This window comes from Eurosta solidaginis, chromosome 5 (genome assembly GCF_040869045.1).
Source record: "Eurosta solidaginis isolate ZX-2024a chromosome 5, ASM4086904v1, whole genome shotgun sequence".
NCBI lineage: Eukaryota > Metazoa > Arthropoda > Insecta > Diptera > Tephritidae > Eurosta > Eurosta solidaginis.
In genome coordinates, this window is record NC_090323.1 from 1,462,613 (window position 1) to 1,489,024 (window position 26,412).

A 26,412-nucleotide genomic window follows, 5' to 3' on the forward strand; every position below is an offset into this window, starting at 1 on the left:
ACTGGCCGGTTCATGAGTATCTCACATAGACTGAATAAGTCCGTAGTGTTACCAGAAGTTTATTTTAACGACCAAACTGAAAAATCCTATCAAAAACCAGGACCTATGTTATAAAATAACTCCGTCCTCTTGGCAAATACTAGATTCTTCCTAAGATTTAAGTCACTTGCTGCTTCTAGATCTGACAGCTGTATCACTCCTAATAGCTGGATTCAGCCTGGCAAGCGCAGGGTAAGAGCACAGAACGTGCTCGATCGTTTCCTCCTCCAGTCCGCACTTCCTACATCTGCTATCACTGACCAAGTCTAATTTAAAGGCATGTGACGCCAGAAGGCAGTGTCCAGTCAGAATACCCGTCATGAGTCTACAGTCCTCTCTTTTTAATGATAGCAGCAACTTGGTTAATCTAAGGTTGTAAAACCTGCACATAATCTTCGACACTTTACAGCCCCGCGCTTGAACCCACGCCTTTCCTGGTTGGTCGATCATGTGCACCTCTCGCCTTCGCTTAATTTCGCCCAGTCTAATTGGGACGTCTACGGAGCAAGCTTCAAGGGATGCGCCCTTTTTAGCTAGTTCATCCGCTTTTTCATTCCCATCTATTCCCATATGCCCTGGGACCCAATAAAGATGTATGCTTCTCCCTGTCCCGATTCTCTCCAGGGACTGCTTCCACTCTAACACGCATTTAGATGCTGTGATATGCGAGATTATTGCCTTAATTGCTACTTGACTGTCAATATAAAAGTTAACGCGATTGCAGCTTGGGCTATTTTCTTCCAGGGTTTCTACTGCTTTGGTTACGGCTACTATTTCCGCTTGGAAAACGCTACAGTAATCCGGCAGCCTATAGGATCTGTTTATTTCCGGATCAGCACAGTATACAGCAGACTTTGGAACCATCTGTGTACACATGTATCGCCTCGTCCGCCATTTGAGCACCCTTGCGCCAACCGTCCACCTCTATTGTGGCCTTAAGATCGCCCTCGAAGCGCAGATAGGAAATCAGGTAGTCTGTTCGTCTTGTGATTGATGACGCTATACTACTAATCCTTCCACATATTCGAGATACATTTTTTTAAAATTCATTCATAAGCTCTCAATATGAATTATAAGTAGAATATATGTACAGTTATAGGAAGGAACTGATATATGAGCCTACATAATTAAATATATATAAGCACATATTTACATACATATGTGTATAGAATAAAATTCATTGTCAAGTACATACGAAGGTGCGGCCTGGGATATTTTAAGCAGAAATTCATCAAATGTGAAAATCAATTAAGAAACATTTGTTCGAACAAGATATCAAATTTGATAATAATTGAACAAGAAAAATTAGTGTAATACACCAGTCGTTCAAAATGTGCTTTGAAGCGTCAAAATCGTTTTCGGTTTCAAGTTATGGTATAAAAATGGGCGATATTTTGTTAATTTGAGTAGAATGTCACTGGAGGGTTCGAGTGAACCATTTCAAAGACAAAACATAAAAGTAAGGAAAAGGACATAAGGACTACTTAAATTTGCAACAAGACATTGTGACAACTACAATGAAAGGTAAGCACAATTTCTTTCCATCTTTATTTGTAGTTACAACAAGCGGCTGCAGAAGCTTTCTTCTTTCGCCATCTGTCGGTAATTGAAGGCAGAAAGGGAGCTTAAAGCGTTTTCATTTTATCCCTCCAACATCAAGCTACGCAACCTCTTCTTAAATTGTATTTGAATATAGTTAATAAAATCTCTTATAAATACAAAAAAAATCTTTATCATTCACAGCTACACTGCTCATTGCAGTTGCGTTGACTATAGTCGCGCTCTGCAGTGCCGCGGATCCGGAGTGCAAATACCGTAGGCTACGGAGTTTGGCACTACACTGGGCCAATCCCACCGATTGTACTCGATACTTTCGTTGTACAAATAAAAATGTTATGCGCGAAATAGTTTGTGCCGAAGGCAAAGCTTACAACGCAAACACTGGCAGATGCACAACTAACGAGCAAGGACTCTGCAAACTAACGCTATTGGCACCATTGATTGAGGTTAGTTTTGGCACAAAGCAGAATGTGCTCTGAGAAAGTTAAAATACATTTTTTGTGTGCTTCTTCTTTTCTCTTAGCCTCTCAATCCTTGTGCTGATGAAGTGTCTGGCGCTTACCTCCCTCAAACAGGATACTGTCGTACTTTTTACATTTGCAATGATAACAAGGCATATCCTCAGGCATGTGAAGCAGGCAGCTTTTTTAATGCAACATCTGGCAACTGCATACCTGATACTAATACCAAGTGCTGGCAAAATAAATGTTTGAACCAAACTGATGGCACATATTTAGCTGATACATCTTCTTGTACTTCATTTTATGTATGTGCTAATGGAGAAGCAATTGGACAAAACTGCGGCAATGGTAGCTTTTTCAATAGTTCTCGTGAGATATGCGAACCAGATGCGACGGGACAGTATTGTTGGGAGAATTTATGTTTTCAAAGAACTGATGGAGATTTTGTCAAAGATGCCAAAGATTGTTATAGTTATTATGTATGCGCGGGTGGCACACCAATCAAGCAGTTTTGTCCGAATGGTAGCTATTTCGAATCAATCGAAAATAGCTGCATACCTGGGGTTTGTCCAACGGAAACAACGACTGCAGTTGCTCCAACAGAAACCACAACCTGTTCTGTAGAGACAACAACTGCATGTTCTCAGGAAACTACAACACAATGCATTGAAGTCACTACGCCATTTACAACTACAGCATGTCATGAAGAAACAACAACTGCATACCCAACCGTGCCCACTGTAACGGGGCGTACCTGTCCCGGTGGCTATAAGAATGGTGAACTAATTCCTTTCCCAAACTTTCCCCAAAATTGTGATAAGTATTACATATGCATGGACGGCACGATGCAACAACGGGAGTGTGCACAAGGTAACATTTTCAATGCTAAACTAAGCGCATGTGTACCAGACACGAATCATGTTTGCTGGCCAATAGATAGTACTGTGTCTCCCGGAGTTTACACAACGCCTACCGGCCCAACTGTAACGGACTGTACCACCGTGACAACTACAACAGAATGTACGTGCCCCGGTGGCTATACAAACGGTGAACTAATTCCATTCCCAAACTTTCCCCAAAATTGTGATAAGTATTACATATGCATGGACGGCACGCTGCAAGAACGGGAGTGTGGCCAAGGTAATCTTTTCAATGCTAAACTAAGCGCATGTGTACCAGACACGAATCACGTTTGCTGGCCAATAGATAGTACTGTGTCTCCCGGAGTTTACATAACGCCTACCGGCCCAGCTGTAACGGACTGTACCACCGTGCCAACTGTAACAGAATATACTTGTCCCGGTGGCTATACAAACGGTGAACTAATTCCATTCCCAAACTTTCCACAAAATTGTGATAAGTATTACATATGCATGGACGGCACGCTGCAAGAACGGGAGTGTGGCCAAGGTAATCTTTTCAATGCTAAACTAAGCGCATGTGTACCAGACACGAATCACGTTTGCTGGCCAATAGATGGCACTGCGTCTCCCGGAGTTTACACAACGCCTACCGGCCCAACTGTAACGGACTGTACCACCGTGCCAACTACATCAGAATGTACGTGTCCCGGTGGCTATACAAACGGTGAACTAATTCCATTCCCAAACTTTCCCCAAAATTGTGATAAGTATTACATATGCATGGACGGCACGCTGCAAGAACGGGAGTGTGGCCAAGGTAATCTTTTCAATGCTAAACTAAGCGCATGTGTACCAGACACGAATCACGTTTGCTGGCCAATAGATAGTACTGTGTCTCCCGGAGTTTACACAACGCCTACCGGCCCAGCTGTAACGGACTGTACCACCGTGCCTACTGTAACAGAATATACTTGTCCCGGTGGCTATACAAACGGTGAACTAATTCCATTCCCAAACTTTCCACAAAATTGTGATAAGTATTACATATGCATGGACGGCACGCTGCAAGAACGGGAGTGTGGCCAAGGTAATCTTTTCAATGCTAAACTAAGCGCATGTGTACCAGACACGAATCACGTTTGCTGGCCAATAGATGGTACTGCGTCTCCCGGAGTTTACACAACGCCTACCGGCCCAACTGTAACGGACTGTACCACCGTGCCAACTACATCAGAATGTACGTGTCCCGGTGGCTATACAAACGGTGAACTAATTCCATTCCCAAACTTTCCACACAATTGTGATAAGTATTACATATGCATGGACGGCACCCTGCAAGAACGGGAGTGTGGCCAAGGTAATCTTTTCAATGCTAAACTAAGCGCATGTGTACCAGACACGAATCACGTTTGCTGGCCAATAGATAGTACTGCGTCTCCCGGAGTTTACACAACGCCTACCGGCCCAACTGTAACGGACTGTACCACCGTGCCAACTACAACAGAATGTACGTGTCCCGGTGGCTATACAAACGGTGAACTAATTCCATTCCCAAACTTTCCACAAAATTGTGATAAGTATTACATATGCATGGACGGCACGCTGCAAGAACGGGAGTGTGGCCAAGGTAATCTTTTTAATGCTAAACTAAGCGCATGTGTACCAGACACGAATCACGTTTGCTGGCCAATAGATAGTACTGCGTCTCTCGGAGTTTACACAACGCCTACCGGCCCAACTGTAACGGACTGTACCACCGTGCCAACTACATCAGAATGTACGTGTCCCGGTGGCTATACAAACGGTGAACTAATTCCATTCCCAAACTTTCCACACAATTGTGATAAGTATTACATATGCATGGACGGCACCCTGCAAGAACGGGAGTGTGGCCAAGGTAATCTTTTCAATGCTAAACTAAGCGCATGTGTACCAGACACGAATCACGTTTGCTGGCCAATAGATAGTACTGTGTCTCCCGGAGTTTACACAACGCCTACCGGGCCAACTGTAACGGACTGTACCACCGCGCCAACTGTGACAGAGTGCACATGTCCCGGTGGCTATACTGATGGTGAATTGCTGCCATTCCCCAATTATCCCGACAACTGTTATAAATATTATATATGCACAAATGGAAGGCTTGAAGAGCGCGAATGTGGCATAGGCAATCGTTTTGACAGCAGCCTTGGAGTTTGTGTACCCGATACTGATAATACCTGCAGGCCAAATCTTTGCAATGGTCAGCCTGATGGTACCACTGTGGCAGACTTTACGAACTGTTCTTCATTCTATCTCTGCGAGGGAGGTAAAGGACAAATATATGAATGCCCCGCCGAGAAATGGTTTAATCCCGTTTACCAAGTTTGTATGGCGGATTACAATGCGACTTGTATTAATCCTTGTCGAGATACTACAGGCATTATATTCTTACCCAACCCGGACTGTTCCAAGTACTTCCTTTGTAATGGCGGTCAACCTTTTGTTGAGACCTGCGCTAGCGGTGGCTTTGATATAAATTTGGGAAAATGTAAGGATAATGCAGTTTGCGAAGCTACCTTATGTGCGGGAAAGGAGGATGGTACGACTTTCTCTGTTGTCGGCAACGACACTTTGTTCTATTTATGTTTGGGTGGTGTGGCGCAGATAGCTGAATGCACTCCCGGACACGTATATAACGCAGCTATTGGAGTGTGCTTTGCAACACCGAGTGTAAGTGAATTATAAATTGATCAACAAAATTTTACTGATGTTTTATTTTTCATCCCTCAGCCGAAGTGTGATCAGTCCAAATGTTATAGCAGTACACCCGAAGATGGCGCTTTTGCACCTTTGACTAATACCGATGATACGGCATTCTGTTTGTGCCGTAACGGTGGCGCCTTTTTGCATCATTGTACGGATAATTACATCTTCCGTGCTGATTTAGGAATTTGCTATTCAGTAAGCGTTACATATTAGAAACAATATTGCGCATGTATTGGTAAGTTTTTGTTGATTTTTACAGAATGCCCCTTGTGATCCGGAAATATGTGACGTTTATCCAGAGAATACACGCTCTCAAAACCGTAATGACACGCAGAGTTTCTGTTTATGTGTGAGCAAAGTGCAAGTTATCGTCGACTGCCCTAATAACCAAACATATAACCCCGTTTCCCAGCTATGCCAATCTCCAGATGTAAGTTAAATTATTCAGCCTTATCTGCAATGTCGATTGTCGAACGAAGTGACTTCAACGCGAGTCTCTGGAGAGAACGACATATACTTCGGCTGACCATTATTTGTATTAAATTAACTTTTCGACTTTTACTAGGATAAGTGCGCTTCCAATGTTTGCCTTGCGGCTCCAGATTATACTATTTTCCCAGCTTTAAATGATAACACCAGTGGCTTCTGTATGTGTCTCAATTCGGATGCAGTTTATAAATCGTGTGAAAGTGGAACACAATTTAATGTGGACAAAAAAATTTGTTTATCAACAACTACAGATGAGTGTAGTAATTCAATGTGTGTGGGAAATATCGGCTTAATCTTTGGCATTACTGGTGATCCACATTCTTTTTGTTATTGTACCATTGATGGCATTGCAATCAAGGAAAGATGTCCAAATTCAGAGATGTTTAACCAAACTTTATTGATATGCCAAGCGGTAAGAGAAAAAATTACAATAATTATTCCAGTTTTATTGAAAATTCGAGATACCTTCAGCGAGAGGGAAAAAACGACCAAAGACAATTGGTATAGCCCTTTTGTAGTTGTTGCGTTGAACGTTGCAGAAACAGATTTGGTTGAGCTATAAAAGGTATTGACCTCATAGTGTTAATAATTAAACCAAAGGAGTATGATGTTGGGATCATCAAAAGTAATTGATTCCGAATGAATCTTTATTATGAAAATGCTTCTGCTTTTATACAAAATATTCTTACTCTACTTATACCTATTTACACTAATACTTACAAACTAAAATATATAGTTCCTGTACGCGGAGTCAGCATATTGGATTGACCTATTTAGGTACAGGAGTACATATCGTCGCCCGCTAGCCAGAATCATTTTCCGATTTTGTGTTAGAGGCCTCTTTGGATTACCCTTTAGATTCTCTAGGTTCTACTTAAATCTAGAGCTTCCTACGTACATGGAAACCGTAATAATTTGTAATGCCATTTTCACGAATGCATAAATAATTCAATCACACAGAGTTGAGCCAGAAAAATTAATGTGGCACATTTTATGGACACATTCGTTGATATGGCTAAACAACTTTTAAAATTTTTGAAAAAAATAAGAACAGCACATATTCGTATGATCGATCGTTCTGGTATACGTGCTTGGTATTCTTAAAAAAAAATGAAGAATTTTTAATAGCTTAATATCCTAAAAAAATTGTTGTTTAATTGAAGGCAAACCGGTTTATTCGAAGCCGTTGCCTCTTCCCGAATCAAAACGAAAATACTTGCAAAAATTGTATGAAAAACTGGTTAAAAAAAAATAAATGTAAGGCGCGATAACCTCCGAAGAGATCTAAGGCCGAGCTTCTCTTCCAATTGGCGTCGTGCTCCTCTTGATTTTTCCCTACAAATTGGCCGGACGGGACCTACATGTTTTATGCCGACTCCGAACGGCATCTGCAAGACAGATGAGTTTTCACTGAGAGCTTTTCATGGCAGAAATACAATCGGAGCGCTTGCCAGATACTGCCGAGGGGCGACCCCGCTTAGAAAAATTTTCTTCTAATTGAAAAATCTTATTTCTAAAATTTTGATGTTGCTTTGCCCGGGAGTTGAACCCAGAGCATACGGTGTGATAGGCGTAGCACGCTACCATCACACCACGGTGGAAAACTGGTTACACCAAAATAATATCATCTTAATATATAAAAAACACATGTCACTATGTTTGAGGCCAATGGACTCCTAAACTACTGAACCGATTTTGAATTTGTTTTGCACCCCGTGTGTAGTTTTATCTAACATGAAATATAGGATAGGTTATATCTCAGTTTATAGTCGCAATATTATTTTATTACAATTTTTTATTTGTTTATACGTAGTAATAAAATGATACGTACACGCAGTGGCACTCATATTTTCAGGTGGTGCGGATATACTTCCGTGTAATTGCTTGGTATTTAATTAAACAACCTGCTTATCAATAAAAAATATTGTAGCGAATGATATCAAGGTGCTATACTTCACCATCTTTTGAAAATAGTATTTTGAATCAGAAAAATTTTATAAGCCGGTCGGCCTTCGGTAGTGGTTTCACAAACACTCCGATTGTACTTCTGCCACGAAATATTCTCAGCGAAAATTCATCTGTTTACAGTCGGAGAAAGCACGTAGGTCGGTCGTTTTTGGAATAAGTTCTGAGATTGGGCGTTTTTGAATAAAATTAGATGTTTTCTAAGGTAGGGTGCTTTCGAAACGGCCCCGAGATAAGATGATATTCCACTCAGCAGTCGCTATATAAGAATATTTAATTTGTTTTATTTCTTTTATGTTACGGTTAGGTTGGCTGCAATGGGCAGGTATGCCTGACGAACCCCAGCGAACCCTTTCCCCCGGACAACGATCCATATTCATTCTGTATTTGCGCAGGCACAGAGCCGAGTTCGGTAACCAAACACACATGCCAAAATGGAACACGTTTCGATCCTTATTATCTAATGTGTAAAGAGGTATAATATTTAATGCGAGCAGACGTTTGGATATTTTAATAAAACTTTGATTATCTTGTAAATAGGATCCTTGCAGTAAGAGTATTTGTGCCGATTTGTCTAATGATGGTCTGACTTATGCAACCAATAATTATCCGCAAGATTATTGTGTATGCACCAACGGCATACCAGTGCTGCATAACTGTCCGATTGGTTCATTATTCAATTCCACCGCAGGCACATGCACATCAGCCACTAATGTGAGTAACTAATTGGACATATGTACATATAAAATTTTTTTTTTGCTAAAAGTGTACTTAACCTCAAAATAAATTGTTCTGCTTTTTCGTGTAGTCGCAATGCGAATTGGCGTCCTGCGCGAATGCTACATCAAAAAAAACATATCCTGTTGCGGCAAGGAGTGATACGAAAGGTTTTTGTTATTGTTTTTCGTCACTTGTAGTTGAGTTTTTCTCGTGCCCCAATGAAGCTTCATTCGATCCCATTCGTGGAATATGTAATGTAGTCATGCCGATAATTTCGAATCCGCCCGGTGGTAATGCGTACACTTGTCCAGGTGGCTACGCTGAGGGTCAAATATTGCCGAATCCAACAAATTGTCGACTTTATTATATTTGTTGTAATGGCCAGCTGAAGGAGTTTGATTGTGGCGCAGGAAACTTCTTCGACAAAGTAACGTTTTCTTGCCAGCCGTTGGGGCGAAGTTTCGAATTTACAAATAAACAGTTATTACGTTCGGCGCCTATTCCGGAAGATAATGTAAGAAGTTTCAAGATTTTTAAAAATATTTTCAAGAAATTGACCCAATTTTGATCCCAATGACGCTTGTCTCCTTAAAATTATGAATACAATTATTTACTTTATACATACATACAAATCTATTTTTATTTTTTATTAAATTAATTATTATTAAGAAATTCCGCTTGATCAACTTCTATATTAACTAGGCTTAAAATAATCCCTCTTAAATAAATATCCTATAAATAATATACAAATATGTATGTACATATAAAAACATACGAGCAAGAAGAAATAAAAAATTTTGCTGCAAATTTAGCGCAATTTAAATTGTTTTGGCATTTTATTTATAAATGTTTTTCTTTCTGTATAAAAATTTTTATTGCAAAAAAATTATTACTACATTTGGAATATGAATATGAATTTCTACATGCAAATAACTTTTACGGAGGCAAGCCGAGGAAAATCATTAAAACCCCAGAGAGTTACCCAGTCATGCGATGCGAATGAAATATGGAGCTATAACCGCTGAAAGCACTTAACCCTTTCAGCAAGACTGATACATATCGATATTACCAACATATGTAAACGCATTTGTAAAAATCACAAATTTAGACAGCCTTCTTTTAAATCAGTACTATTCCATCGGTAATTTAATTATCGACTTGTTTGATCATAGTTTGCATTTTTTGCAAATTTATTTCTTAAATCACGGAATAGTCAGTCAGGCGTAAAAGCCTTGTTTTTATTCTTTCCGTGGGACGACTGGTATACTATTGTGCCACCCAACATTCAAACATCTTCAAAAATCCGTAATGTTTACTGATTTACTTGAAAAAAGTACATTTTTGTTTTGTTGATTTTCCGAGAGGGTGGATAAATTATGTATATTGGAACGATTTTCCGTCATCCGTTTTCAAATTTGGTTTCGAGACAGACGTCACGATAAATATTGGTATAAAGCCAACGGCCACCGACACAATAATACATAATACCTCAAATCACCCCGAACATCATAAAAATACAGCATTAAAGGATTTGGTACATAGACTTGAAAGAACACCTCTTGCACAAGAGCAAATAAGATAGAGCTTGAAGTAATATATAACATTGCTCCAAACAACGAATATAGAAAAGCACTAGTAGATAAGCTCAGAAAAGAAATAAGGAAAAAGAAAATAATAACACCTGCACGACTATGACATATACTGGAAAGGCAACATATAAATTTGCAAAGTTTTTTAAAAATACAACATTAACACAGCGTTCAAAACATTGAACAATCTAGGGCGAAAATAAGAACTAACACTAACTCAGAGGATCCGCTTAGTAGCCACGGCGTATACAAGCTTACCTGGAGATGCCAACATAGTTACATAGGACAAAGAGGACGGAAAATATTCAGAGAACACATTAGAGATTACAACAAAAAAACACGGAATTCAAACATTATACCAGAGTCAAGCTTCGCGAATCACATGGTCGAAAATGAATGTTCCACAGCAAACATCAATAAAACAGTTAGTGTTCTTCACATACAAGCAAAAGGACGACGGCTCAACGTACTCGAAAACATGGAAATCTACAAACAGAAAACAACCGACGATAGAATAATAAACGAACAGATAAACACAATTTTTGACACAATATTTGAGCCTTAAAACTTGTATACAAGAAACAAAGAAATCACACAGGTACAACAAACAAACACACAATAACAACTAAACACAAAACAATAAATGCACCAAAACAACAAACACACAAAGAAGGTCAAACGACTAGAATTACTGACTTTTACCTGCCTCAGTCAGCCACACAAATCGATCAGTAAAAACCATCCTCGGTTCTGAATGAACACACAGCACATACACATAGAATATGCACAGGCATGAATTTTGACAATACCTGCTCATGTACCTACCAACTATAAATACTAGACAAACGACAATAACAGATCAGAACAAAAATCGACACTGATGATGGCACAACGCCGAAACCGGTTTGTCTCTAAACCAAATTTGATAAGGGATGAAGGAAAATCTTTCCAATGAAAAAAGTACCATTTTGCATGTACTTACATTTTCAGTGGGGTCCTGTGCAGCTTAAGACGTTACAAAATTTTAATAATTTCTCGGCTAAGTTTATCCCAAAGGCATTCATATTTTGTCCTCCTCTTCTGCCCAATCAATGCATATTTACACCTTAACCATTTAAGTAGGCGGCCACAGTGGTGTGATGGTAGCGTGCTCCGCCTACCACACCAAAGATCCTGGGTTCACACCCTGGACAAAATAACAGCAAAATTTTAGAAACAAGTTTTTTCAATTAGAAGAAAATATTTCTAAGCGGGGTCGCCCCTCTGCTGTGTATTTCTGCCATGAAAAGCTTCTCAGTGAAAACTCATCTCATCATTTTTGTCTTATAAATTTTTGAGATAATTTTTTCAAAGTCAGGCAAAAAGTTTACGTTGGTCATGTCGTCTCCATTTTATATTGCAAGCTTACTGAAGGCTGTGAGAGCTTGGATTTTTACAAAATTCGTTATATATCGAAAGGAGACGTTTTATCTAAATATGAACCTTGTAATAAACTTTGCCACGCCTACTTATCAGGCAGCTTTCCTTTGTTTTCAAAATTTATTGGCCTTGTCCTATTAATTTCCTTTGTGTTATGCTGGATTTTTGCATTATCCGAATTAACTTTGTGCAGGAGAGCAATTTATGTAAATAAAATATTGACTACTTAATTGAAGTGTGCTTACAGACAGAGAGTAATAGCTAAGTATGTGGTGCTATTCGTCAAACTGGCTGACAGTATCCTCAAAAAGGCAGTTCTCAGCGTATAGTAACTTTAAACGGTATTTTTGCTGACTGTAATTTTACGTCTACGCTTTTTTTTATCACACTGTCTTATCCACAATAGTATAATAGGACATTTCATGCATGGGAATTTATAAATTATCCAATTCAATCAACCGACTAGCGATAGGTTAAGGCTATTAACTGGGAATACCCTGGGTCTTCCATGTTACGTTTGCGAGAGTTCAAAATTGTGCTCTGAGAGTCCAAAATAGTGTCGCTTATGTCTCAATAATTTGCGCATTTAAAAAATAAATCCCCTTTACAATGTGAATGTTTTCGAATCGCATCGCAATACTAGGTAACCAACCCCCCAGATAGTCCAAAGTCTCATTATATTATACCGCATTCACAGATATTTTGCGTGGAGAACGAGAAACACGCGGTTTCCACCAATTGTACGCAATATGAAATATGTATTGACAGCATTTGGATACGTTTGACTTGCCCTAATGCCTGGTATTACAATGCGGAACAACACAGATGTATGGAACCACGCGATGACACCGTGTGCGCCTATGCGCACGTTCAAAGTTTGCCGCTATGTATTGCAACAATGGAAGAGCGCACGGTGCCGGCTAAAGCAACAAATTGTGCACAATATTATCGCTGCACTCAAGGGAAATGGCATTTGAGCAACTGTCCACAGCAACACTTTTATTCTAAACATTTACACACCTGCATTCCGAGCGAAAACAGTGATTTATGCGAGGCACGAAATAAGTTGGCAAACAGCCTTCAACATCCGGCAACTTCCTCAACTCCTCAATGTCAACACATGATGGTGCGCCCATACGAGCACAACTGCGCTATGTATATTATGTGTCTGGAGGGTCGTTGGTGGTATCAGTACTGTGCGCTCGGCATGTATTTTAACACTTCCCACAACTATTGCATGCCCAACACAGATGGGCAATGCGCCATTGCCACGAGTGCGATATACGACGAAAACTTTGCGCAACAATGCGATTTACCAGGCGCCGAGCGCGTGCGCTCTACGCTTTTAGCTTGCAATCAATATTACGAATGTCATGCGGGCTATTGGCAGTTAAGAACTTGCGATGGGCAACAATATTTTAATGATACTGTCAAAACGTGTCTGTCTGATACGGATGGTGCATGCAATGCACTTAATAACAACAATTGCACTGAGGGTGCACGTCGCGAATTTCCATTTAATTGTACAGCTTATCAGATTTGTATACGTGGTGTGTGGCAGCGTGCGAACTGTAACACATATTGGAGCTTTGATAATCTACTGCAAATATGTGTGCCCAATGACGGAAGTTGCGCCGATAATGGCTTAAGACAAGTTTGTCGAATGGGTGATACACGTGCGCATCCATTGCCTGAGAATTGTACGCAATTCTATTATTGCTTGAATGAAAGTTGGACGACAGTCAATTGTTTGAATGGTAATTTTTATCAAAAGGAATTGGGCGCATGTGTGCCGCATGCCGAGGATAATCAATGCCAACCTTGGAGCGCTGTATTAAGTATGCAGCAGAGCATTGATACAAACAAAAGTGTATATTGTGTAGGCCACGCAGATGGTAGAACTGCGCCGCATCCAGATAACTGTCTTTATTTCTTCGTTTGTATAGCGGGAGAGGCCACAAATGTGCAAAAATGTGTTAAAGGCAGCTATTATGATGCTGAGCTTGGTTATTGCCGTCCGAATGACGGCAAATGTGTGGTACCGCTTAGTGGTGTATGTGCAAATGCCGCCGACGGCGCATATGTGCCACATCCCGACGATTGTAGCGCCTACTATCATTGCTCTACTTTGAATGGCACCGAGTTGCTCTATTGTGCCGAAGGTGATTACTTTCGAAATTCAACGAATGAGTGTCGCACTGATAATGGTGAGTGTCGTGCCAAACTTAACGCAGCTAGTAAATGCACTGGTGCTTTGCAGCACGGTAAGCGGCTGCAACACGAACGTTATTGCAATATATATTTTGCATGTGTGCGCGGATTGGCGATACCAGCGGCATGTCCAGCCAATCAGCAGTTCAATGCTGCCGTTGGTCATTGTGTATTTAATGCTACACTCACATGTGAAAATGGCACATTATCCGAAGTTGTTAACAGCGCCACCACGCTCTACAGTTGCGCTAATTTCACTGCAGGCATCCATTTGCCTGTAATTGCGGACTGCACCAAATATTTGGTTTGTTCAGCTGATTTAGAGCTAATGAGAAGCTGTCCTACTGGTACCTACTTTGACGCAGCGCAACGTCTATGCTTGCCAGATGATGGCTCATGTCCATATGTTGTACGGCATGAACAGCCTGCTGTGCCTGATGCCAATGTATGCGAAGGAAAGCATGGCACACTAATGCCCAATGCGTTTAATTGCAATGAGTTTTACGTTTGCATTAATGGTAAATTGCATCTGGAGCGATGTTATCTTAACCAATACTTTGATTCAACCAAAAACCAATGCCTGCCATATAAGTTTGCGGAGACCAATGGAAATATAACGAAACTGGGTTTAGAAAATGTGCAGCATATAAAAGTTAATATTCCAAATGTGGAATGCAATGATAAAGTGACAAACTACACCGAGCTTTGTACGTTCATGCCACATGGTACATTGATTGCCGAACAGGGTGACTGCCGTCGCTTTATTAGTTGCAATGAGCTTGGTGAGCCTATTTCCCAACGTTGTCGCAATGGCGAAAGCTTTGATAGTTTATTGGGAGTTTGTCGCCAAAACGATGGCACATGCCTATTGGAGAATGGCCAACGTGTAGGCGAATGCAATGGCCGTCATGGACAGTTTGTGCGTGATGCCGATAATTGTCGAGGCTATTTTGTATGCATAAATGGCCAAAAAATTAGTCGAGAATGTGGTGAAAATGAGTTATTTGATAAGAATCTGAGCTCATGTCAAGAGGACGTAAATAATGCGTGTGGCGCTAGCATGGCAAAACCAACTAAATTGCAAGTAGTGGTAAGGTCGTATTATTTAATGCAATGTTTTAAGGAACAAATTTATTTATAATGATTTTATTCGTCCAACAGTCCTGCGTGGGTCTCAACAATTCTACGCTTTATCCGTACACTCCCGACAACTGCCGATCATATTTTCAATGCATAAACGGTACAACGATTGTGCGCGAATGTGGTGCTGGTCTTTATTTTAATGCCACTTTGATGAGATGCATGAAAGATATAACGGCATGTTCTATGCCCGCTGCAACGCTGAAGCGTGGACCAGAGTTAGCACATCTTAAGGGAAATGTATGTACAGTACATACATACATATTTAGTTATCAATAAATTTGCGTTATTAAATTAATTCCAATTTCAGTTGTGTGACAATGCAGTCATAGGTCAACGTTATGCCAACTTAAGCGATCATTGTCGTTCATTTTTTATTTGTTTAGAAAATGGCAAAATTGAATCGTTCAACTGTCCCACAGGCGCGCTGTATAATAGTGAAAATGGTGCTTGTGAATTTGTCGAAAGTGTTGTGTGCTAAATACATTAAAATAAAGTACGCCACCGAGATATCGGACTTTTATGAATTGCCTAATAATAAAATACATACATACATATATAATTATTATAAAAACCCATATGCATAATTAATTGAATCCAATACCACAGATGGGTAAGCATTTTTACTCATGAAGGAAAGCCCACGCATGCAAGCGCGCGAGGGTGCTGTGTTACTGGACGAAGCGGCACTAGAAATGGGTGGAATCGAAAAATTTCCTAAAATAGCAGTAATGTATGGGGATAAAAAAATACAAATTTCCTGCGTGCTTTCGACTCCTAGCTATAAAGAATGCATGGTGATTATGTACATCATGTCTTGTTTTGGCTGTCTGAAAGCTTATACATATATGCAGACTACACAGTATGTTTGGAGAGGACGCAAATGCAAGATAGAGTATAAGCTAGGACTTTCTCAAAGTTTAGAACTAGATATTGAATACCTAGGATGAATTTGGATAGGAATATCGACCTTATGCCAATATGGGTACCAAACGAAATATGTATCAACAAAAATATTGTCAAGTTTAGGAACTTAGATTATTGCCGCAGTAGACATGTCTGTCGTAAGAAGCGACTTAAATTCACTGACTCTGAAGATTCGACGTGGTCATATAAAGTCGTTCCCGAGACGGTGAGAGTAGTTGCTCAATGGGCAACATCAACTTCTATAATATTCTTTAAAGCTCTCTTTATGGTTACAAGAAGAAGAAAGAATAAACAACAGCTTTTATTATTTACCAAGAGGACGGAGTTATTTTATAATATAGGTTCTGGTTTTTGATGGAGTTTTTCAATTTGGTCGTTAAACAAACTTCTGGTTTCAGTATGGACTCATTCAGTATATGTGAGGTCCACACGGACCGGCCAGGTCAACCTAACCTTGGCTGAAACAAAATTATCGCCAGAAAACGCGATCACAATGTTAAATTGTTACACCGAAACACAAAAACAAAAGTAGCCTGTACATTTGACTACACTCACAAAAAATTTAGAATAAGGGTAACAAACCTACAGTAGGTTTTAAGCTCAGTGATAATTGCAGGATTAAGAATGCTTTGGACAGCAAAGTTTTCCTTTGATAAAATTTTGAAATTAATTGGTACGTCCATCATCAGCCAATGCTTCCAAAATATATAGTTAACGAATTAACATAACTGTGAAGCAATCAAAATTTAATACTTTTAAATTAGGTAAAGTAAATACTGGCAAATAAAGTTGCCGAAAAAGTGAGGTTATGTTGTTGATCACTTATATTATTGAATTTTGAGACAGCCTAATGCATACACATTTGCCTATATGTTCGTATACAAGATATAAATCTATCGAATGTTGCCAACAATTTACAACAAAAAATTATGACGTTGAATAACGTTCTACTTAAGCCTTAAAAAACCTTTAATATAGGTTAGAAAAAAATTTGGTGATTTAAAAGAAAATAATTTGTCACGCACGTTCAATACATGTGCCTTGTACAAAATATGTATTAGACCGTTTTTCTTTTAGCTGGAGGCTTAGCTGTTTTCTTTCAGATTATAAATATTTTTTACTTAGGGTTTTGAACTCAGAAAAGGTTACTCCAGAAGATTTCCGGGAATGCAATAATAATTTTTTTGTTTGCATAAAAACGCTTAAAACAATGCAATCACAGGTTTTGTTCGAAAAAAAATGAATATCATGAAGCTCAAGTTTAAACAAGCACTAAAAACCAGACCTTAGTGCGTTTGAAAAACAAAAATATAATAATATATGTAACGGCCTACTGTACATACATACATATGTAGATGCATATGAATGACCGTTAAAATAAATACGTGAATATAGTACATCAGTTCCATCTAATAGACAAAGCCAAGTGACGACAATAATAGTGGCAAAATGAATTGACCTTTTACCTATTTATATACATCTTTGGTTATGGGCTATACTTAGGCGCTTATGTCCCATGTAAAAGTATAAAACTCCGCCTGCTATCGCGTGTAGCCGTATATATGTACCGCTACAATCACGCATATTTTGCTTGAAAATCCAAAGACAACCACATATTGAATAAAAATATTAAATAATTAGATTTCTTTGGACGTTAAGGAAGCACAAAAGGCATTATGAGAGGTGACATTACCACTTTTTGAGAAAATGTTTCCTACAAATAAGAATGAATTCTAAATAAAAGAAAAAATTTATAATGAAAACATGAGCTTAATTGACAAGAAAAATATTTATGTGGGACCTAAAATCATTCTACGATTCGAGATAATAATTGCGGAGTTGCGTGCTAAAAGCGGTCAAGTGTCGATGTTACCTCTTTGCGTAAAACAGCTCAATGGGAAGGATATGTCTAGTTTATACCCATACCAAATTTTTTATTTCTGAAACTGACTTCGTGACATCGCAAAATGTTAAGTTCTGTGCTAGTTTTTTGCTTTGTTATCTAAAAAAAAAGTAAGTTACTAATGGGACACACAAAATTTCATTGACTTACCACTTTTCGCAATTTATTTCGCCATTTCTGGCGAAAATTGTAAAAAATGGATTTTGTCAACATTTATATTGAAAAGATTATACACATGTTAAATATGCTATATATTATCAAGAAAATATTTCAAATCTATAACAATAAAAATACTATATCACCTTAAATATTTTAAACATGAAAACTCCAAACCGTTATTTTCAAAAAAGTTTCTTTGTTGCACACAACAATCCCGACTTCCAGAATACCAACAATTTTCAGAAGTCCCGACAAACCCAATTCAGATGTAACAAGCTCCCGACAACATAATATCCCGACTAGGTAAAATCCCGAAAACTCCCGAAACACACACAACACAAAAAAAAAACTCGTTATTACACATTACGCCTACGCAGAAATGTGTTCTGCGCAGAAATACTGTGGATGGCGTAGATAGATTGGATTGAGTAAGTGTTGTTGCGCAGAGATCTCTAAAATAGTAGAACTATAACGAAGATGTGTATTTTTTATAACATCATGTGTGATTTCCTAATTTCGATGTTGTCGGCGACTTTATCGCAATTAGTTCTTATCGGAATAATGAACGATCGGGATTTGTTCCTTTGTGGATTATGAATTGTCGGAATTTGGTCGTGTCGGGATTATTTATTTCGGGATTTCGTAAGTCGGGATTGTTTTAAACACCAATGTATGTGTGCATGTACTTTGAACCATATTTGCGTTAGATGGAAAATGCAATTATCACCCACCTGTGGGTTATTATTTAAATCGAGAAATGTAGTCACATACACATACATGTACATAACACATGTATATGTACTTACTTATATTAATACGAATTACACTTGAATTATTTGTACTATCCCTACTTTTCACTTTTCTGTTTTTTGTTATTGTTTACCACTCACCATAGCTATCCTACTCTATTTTATTAGTTGTGGTTGATTTATCTATTTCGCGGGTAAAATGAATCTCTTTTTTTAAGTAATTGTGTGGAGAAAGGACAAAACCTTGGTAGTAACAGTAATTACCTACATATGTCAGTGTATGTATATTAGGGTGGAGTGATACCCTATGGATTTTTTTTTTGTTTTTTTTTTTCTAATGACCTAGCAATGAAAAGTTCTCTTTATAAGAGTTAACCACCACCACCAAATATTATTTTCGTAGGATGACGTTTTGAGGTGCCCCCAGCCCCAAGAAGTTGAGCAAATAATCGCGATTTTACAAAGCTCATTATTTACATATTTATTTTATTTCTTTTTTAATATACTTAACTTTAGTAAAATTACATATTATAACTAAAAACTACAAATTTTAAATGGTGTTTTACAGTTTTTTGTTGATAATAATATGTTTCTAATCAAGTGTATAAGTAAGAGTTTCACAGGCACATAGTAGGCCATGAAAATCAGTAGGCTTTGAAATCAATGAGCACAATAACAACAAGCGAAAGTAAATCAATAAAAAAAAAAAATTGTACCTAACGTCTTTTTCAAAGTTTAGTTGCGTTGGGGCACCTCTAAACATACGATGAGTGAAATAAAAATTTTTAACTTTATTTCTGGTCTAGAAATGCAACTTTCTGGAGGTCAGCCAAAAGCGATTTCGAAAAAAAATAAATTCACTCCACCCTAATGTATATACCAATTATTCCCTGTAAGAAAAAAAAATCGTTTATTTATAAAAAACGGATGTAGGAATAAGAAGAGGAAGAAAAATCTGTTAGAATATTAGAATATCAATGGTATACCAGTATTGGGATTGGCTATAAATATTTTAAGGAAAAAAGTAGTATGCAATTTTCGTAAAGTAGGCGCTGCCACGCCCCTTACAGCAAAGAGGGTATTCCCCTATATCTGCATGTCAAGTAGACATCCATTAACTCGTATAGATACCTTTTAGCATATAAGTGAGTGGAGGGGTAGGATAAGAAGAAGGAGAATGGATGGGAGAGCATAAGCTACGGGGAGAGAGAGGCCATAAGTTACAACTGAAGTGGTAAGAGGCGAGGGGAAGAGAAAGAAAACGTTAGTGAAAAGGAAATGGATATGAGAATGGAGGACGATAGAGTGTGCAAGAGGTACCCGTAGAGCACGAACAATCAAGAAAGAGTTGGGGAATGTAAGCGATGTTGAAGACGAATGATCAGTTGAGTGAGAGAATAATGAATGGAAGATTGGGACAACAAAAGGAGTGAGCGTGTTAATGCAAAACACAGGAGAAATCCTAGGTAAAGGCGAAGGTAGCAGGACAAAATAAGAATAGGAACGGTGAGAGTAAGGGCAAGAGTCAAAATAAAAAAAAATAGTGATGCCAATGATAGTGGGACGAGGTTTTTTTACATTCATATCATAATATTCCATACGTCCATAGCTTAAGAATAAAGGCTTCTTTTGGTAACGATAAGAAAATTCTCTAAGGTTTTGGGAAGTTTTATCAATGTTGATGTTTGCCTTCTATGTCATCCAACCTTCTTCTACTGTAAGGAACTTGGGGTCGGCAGAGTCTCGCCTGGTAAATAAACTTTATTTGGAAAAGATGGGTTTGATGGTGAATGAGGACAAAACGAAGTAACTGCAGCATATAAGTGAGTGGAGGGGTAGGATAAGAAGAAGGATAATGGATGGGAGAGCATAAGCTACGGGGAGAGAGAGGCCATAAGTTACAACTGAAGTGGTAAGAGGCGAGGGGAAGAGAAAGAAAACGTTAGTGAAAAGGAAATGGATATGAGAATGGAGGACGATAGAGTGTGCAAGAGGTACCCGTAGAGCACGAACAATCAAGAAAGAGTCGGGGAATGTAAGCGATGTTGGAGACGAGTGATCAGTTGAGTGAGAGAATAATGAATGGAAGATTGGGACAACAAAAGGAGTGAGCGTGTTAATGCAAAACACAGGAGAAAGCCTAGGTAAAGGCGAAGGTAGCAGGACAAAATAAGAATAGGAACGGTGAGAGTAAGGGCAAGAGTCAAAATAAAAAAAAATAGTGATGCAAATGATAGTGGGACGAGGTTTTTTCACATTCATATCATAATATTCCATACGTCCATAGCTTAAGAATAAAGGCTTCTTTTGGTAACGATAAGAAAATTCTCTAAGGTTTTGGGAAGTTTTATCAATGTTGATGTTTGCCTTCTATGTCATCCAACCTTCTTCTACTGTGAGGAACTTGGGGTCGGCAGAGTCTCGCCTGGTAAATAAACTTTATTTGGAAAAGATGGGTTTGATGGTGAATGAGGACAAAACGAAGTAACTGCTGTTATCAAGCAAAGAGCCAGCGCACTGGCGCCTTGACAACCATGCCACTGTTGGCAGACATAATTTCGAAACAGTAAAATACTTCGTTTATTTGGTAACGAGAATTAACACAAACAACAACACCAGCTTTGAAATCCAGCGAAGAACCACTCTTGCCAACAACTGCTACTCTGGACAAGGTAGGCAATTGAAATGTTAAGTCCTCTCTCGGCACAAAAATTCATGCTCTAAAAGTCACTTATCGTACCCGTACTGCTCTGTGGCGCAGAAGCATGGACCATGACAACATCAGATAAGGCGGCTCTGGGAATGTTCAAGAGAAAAGGTCTCCGAAAGAATCAAGGACATCTACGCGTTGGCAACGGCGAGTAGCGAAGAAGATTTAATGATGAGTTCTACGAGCTTTACGCAGACATCAATATAGTCGCTGGACAGGCCATGCTATGCGAATGAAAGACGCTGCTTCGGCTAAGAAAGTTGTATTTTTATCGGAACCCGCCTATGGAAGCAGAGGAAAAGAGGGGACCAAACAGTGCCTGTTGAATACCCGGAAACCTGGGCATCCCAACATACATCTGATTGATGAGCCAACACCGCCCAGGGGCTTAAGGAGTCATCTCCGTAAGCATTATGAGGAAATACGGCACTTGAGAACTCAGCCGTATGAAGCAAAAAAACACAAGCAGGTCCTCAGTGAACTCCACAAACAGGCGTCGGACCTTTATGCCAAGAATTGCCCGGTGAATCCAGTACTCAAAGAACAGTACCCAAAACTTGCGGAAGAGGAACGCACACTCCCCAGGGAAAGGCGAGTCATTCTAGCTAAATTTAGATCTGGATACTGTAACAGGTTAAACTCTTACCTATCCAGAATCAACCCCGACATACAAAATGTATGCCCTGCTTGCAATGTGTCCCCACATGACCATATCTTTAATTGTAATGTGGAACCAACGCCACTAACACCCCTATGGTTCACCCCTGTTGAAACGGCAAGTTTCCTTGGACTCCCGTTAGAGAATATTGATGACAATTTGTGATCGGTCGCACCTATTGGATGGAGCGAATCACTGCTACAACAACAACAACTAAAGAGCGTCCCCAACTCCCTCAGAAAGATCAGGTGAGAACGATTTAAATTACCTGGTGTTACCAATTGGCGCCAGTTAGCAGAACGTAGAAGCGACTGGCATGCGTTTTGGGACGGCCAAAACCGTTTAAACACTTAAGAGCCAATTAAGTAAGTAAGCCTTTGAAAGGGTTATGCTACACAACCCCTAGAATCCAATAAATACCTCAAAAAGTGTTTTCCTTACGGGGGGGTTTAAATATGGACACTTATGCATATGTCAGTGTAGTAAGTATGTCGTTGCATGGCATTATAAGGTAAGTAATGAATTGTTTGTATATAAAAAAAGTATAACAACACGTACGGACAGTTGGTATTTACTCAGGAAGAAAATGCAATAATATCTAATGCCCATACGACTAAGTGACATTCACCGGCGCGCTGTCTATCTCTGCGGTTGTGATTAAATAAAAAAATCGGCTACCTTGTCAAAATTAAATGGACGAGCTTTACATGCATACAAACATATATACACACATACATATATTATTAAAATAATTATGATCGAAAAGGATAACTAAATGGCAAATGCAGTTATAAATTTTAATGTGAATAGTTCTATAACTGTAAAGTGAAAAGAAAATACCGTAAGGAGAAAATCAATAAAATATAATTCAATTGAATAAGCTAATCGAGTGTTCATATATGTATATGGCACACACACCGTTATATATTGTACTATATAATGCGCAACGTAGTGAAAGCAGACTTTAGAATTTTGTTACCAAAACTAATTTTGAATAATTTGTTTGAAAAACGTGGCATAATTTGACTCTACATATAAGCATTTACTTCATTAACTTGGAAAATCCTTTTGTTTAATATATATATATATATATATATATATGTATGTACATATGTATGTTATATTTTTGTTTTCAAGGACAAGGACAATAAATAAATATATTCTTATTTATTTACTTTCTTCGATGAAACTAATTGTCTGTATATTTCGCGAGAGAAAAAAAAAACGAAGAATGACATACATAAATAATTGTTTAAAAATATAGCTGCAAACAAAATTATTGTGTATTTGTGTAACCGTTAAAAATAAATAAACAATAAATAGTAACTCCCACTAAAAACACAAAAAATGTACTAACTTAAGTGGAAATTGACTAAAGAATCGTCCACATAAAAATTCATTAGCAACCTTAAACATTCCAAAACACCTACGCTTCATGATAATCGATACAAATTTAAAACATATGTTCGAATCCTCATGAATTCATCATCAATTTACTCGAGTTAACTCGCTTAGATATCAGATATGTGAATACTTTGTAGTAGATGTAGATATTCTTTTAACAGATAAGCTGGAATTGTTGAACTTTTTGAAAGTTGAATATTCATTCATCAGTCAGAGCTTATACAAACTTCTTATATGCAGTGGAGCCTTTTCTTTTTCAAAATTAGGTCTTTGGGCGAAATTTTAAGATGTTAATGTTTACTTTCACGGCGACGGCTATGACATTTTACTTACTTTTTATTTATTTATTTTTTATGTTTTAAAATCATTGATCTACTTTAGATTTAGGTAGTTTACATAAAAATTGGAAAAGAAATTCCACTACTTTTACTTCCTTTTTTTATTGATAGCGAACTATTAGCTACCAGATTTCTATTGTTTCTCAGCTTGCTATCGATTTTTACTTAGCTTATATTGTCTTCTCATTGGTTTGTTAACGGTATGTCATCGAGGGACTATATATGTATCATCGATTTTATATATATAACAAACCGATGAGTCGACGTTAACAAATCGATAACATACCGATAACAAATTAGTAACACTGCAATAAGAAATCGATAGCTTTTCGATAAAAACTCGATAAAGTTTTGACTGAAAATCGATAACACGCCGATAACGAATTGCTAACAGTCCGATAAAAATTATATGAGTTTCTGAAAACATATTGATATGCCTGATTTTACATTTAATTAAATTTAATTTAATTTAAGTTAGCTTACATTTTTTTAATTAAATTAATTTTTTTATTTTATTTTATTTTTATTAATTATTTTCACTTTATTTTATTATTTTTTTTTTTATTTATCTTTTTGTTCTTTATTTGATTTTATGTTATTTTTATTTTTGTTTTTCGTTTTATTTTATTTTTTCCTCGTTTTTTGGATGGCGCTAGGTGCACTGAGCTTAGGGCTAAGAAATCTCAAGTTTGCCACATGCTGGTATTTCGGTAGTTTTGCCGATAGATGATTTTGTAAACGCATCAACGATGTTTCCTTACGTTAAGGAATCCCCCATACCGCGAACGAAGATATTTGCACATCAAAAGTAAATGCTCGGCGCTATTTATCTTCAAGGAAATTTAGTTCGACCTTCTTGTCCAGTCGCGGGAAGAAAGACGTGATTCTTCAGTAAAATAATAACAAAAGTAAACGAAGCCACAATAAGCAGATTTCAGGCGCAGTGTATTGAATGCCATTTTCAAAAATACATACTATTTGCATAAGAAATAAAAAAAAAATATTTCACCAAAAATCCATTTATTTCATATTCAATACGGTGGGCACGATGCGGTACGATAAGAAGTGCGCATGCTCATAGATCGGCTACGCCTAACCGCGGCTTAACATAGCGATCATTTATTAAAATCTTTCAAACTATCCGTTTTAACCACCTACTTAAAGCGGAATAAGAAACATATTTCGTATGAAAGTTGGCAAAATCAGTTAGTAACCACGCCCACTTTTGATGATACATAAATGGCACGTCTGGCTAAGATCGTGTTCAGTCGACTAACTCCTTTACATTGTTGTTATTATTTTTGTATTGAAAATGAAACAGGAAAGCATTTACCAAGTCGTATTGAAAGCTCGATTTCATACAAAACATGTTCTGCCGTTTGTCAGGGCGCATGAGTAACCTATTGACATGTGTAAATAGATTTTGATTGAGATTTGAGAAATTCAAAAAAAAAAAAAAAAAACAAGTAAGGAAGGCTAAGTTCGGGTGTAACCGAACATTACATACTCAGCTGAGAGCTATGGACACAAAATAAGGGAAAATCACCATGTAGAAAAATGAACCTAGAGTAACCCTGGAATGTGTTTGTATGACATGTGTATCAAATGGAAGGTATTAAAGAGTATTTTAAGAGGGAGCCGGCCATAGTTCTATAGGTGGACGCCTTTTCGAGATATCGTCATAAAGATGGACCAGGGGTGACTCTAGAATTTGTTTGTACGATATGGGTATCAAACGAAAGGTGTTAATGAGTATTTTAAAAGGGAGTGGGCCTTAATTCTATGGGTAGACGCCTTTTCGAGATATCGCCATAAAGGTGGATCAGGGGTGACTCTAGAATTTGTTTGTACGATATGGGTATCAAACGAAAGGTGTTAATGAGTATTTTAAAAAGGAGTGGGCCTTAATTCTATGGGTGGACGCCTTTTCGAGATATCGCCATAAAGGTGGACCAGGGTTGACTCTAGAATGCGTTTGTACAGTATGGGTATCAAACTAAAAGTACTAATAAGGGGTTTAAAAGGGAGTGGTGGTAGTTGTATATGTGAAGGCGTTTTCGGGATATCGACTAAAATGTGGACCAGGGTGACGCAGAACATCATCTGTCGGGTACCGCTAATTTATTTATACATGTAATACCACGAACAGTATTCCTGCCAAGATTCCAAGGGCTTTTGATTTCGCCTGCAGAAATTTTTCATTTTCTTCTACTTTATATGGTCGGTGTCACACCCATTTTACAATTTTTTTTTCTAAAGTTATATTTTGCGTCAACAAACCAATCCAGTTACCATGTTTCATCCCTTTTTTCGTATTTGGTATAGAATTATGGCATTTTTTTTCATTTTTCCTAATTTTC

At 38.2% G+C, this 26,412-nt stretch overlaps 1 protein-coding gene across 1 annotated transcript in view; it reads left to right on the plus strand.

Moving 5' to 3' along the window:
- Window positions 1-1,425: 1,425 nt before the first annotated feature.
- Window positions 1,426-26,412, plus strand: part of LOC137233583 (uncharacterized) — a 39,594-nt gene continuing 14,607 nt past the window's right edge. The window contains exons 1-10 of the mRNA XM_067756689.1: window positions 1,426-1,563; window positions 1,783-2,045; window positions 2,123-5,635; window positions 5,696-5,866; window positions 5,931-6,101; window positions 6,237-6,572; window positions 8,433-8,600; window positions 8,666-8,839; window positions 8,934-9,359; window positions 12,551-15,154. Coding sequence (XP_067612790.1) covers window positions 1,557-1,563; window positions 1,783-2,045; window positions 2,123-5,635; window positions 5,696-5,866; window positions 5,931-6,101; window positions 6,237-6,572; window positions 8,433-8,600; window positions 8,666-8,839; window positions 8,934-9,359; window positions 12,551-15,154 — 7,833 coding nt within the window. The 5' untranslated portion in view covers window positions 1,426-1,556. The remainder of the gene's footprint in view (window positions 1,564-1,782; window positions 2,046-2,122; window positions 5,636-5,695; window positions 5,867-5,930; window positions 6,102-6,236; window positions 6,573-8,432; window positions 8,601-8,665; window positions 8,840-8,933; window positions 9,360-12,550; window positions 15,155-26,412) is intronic.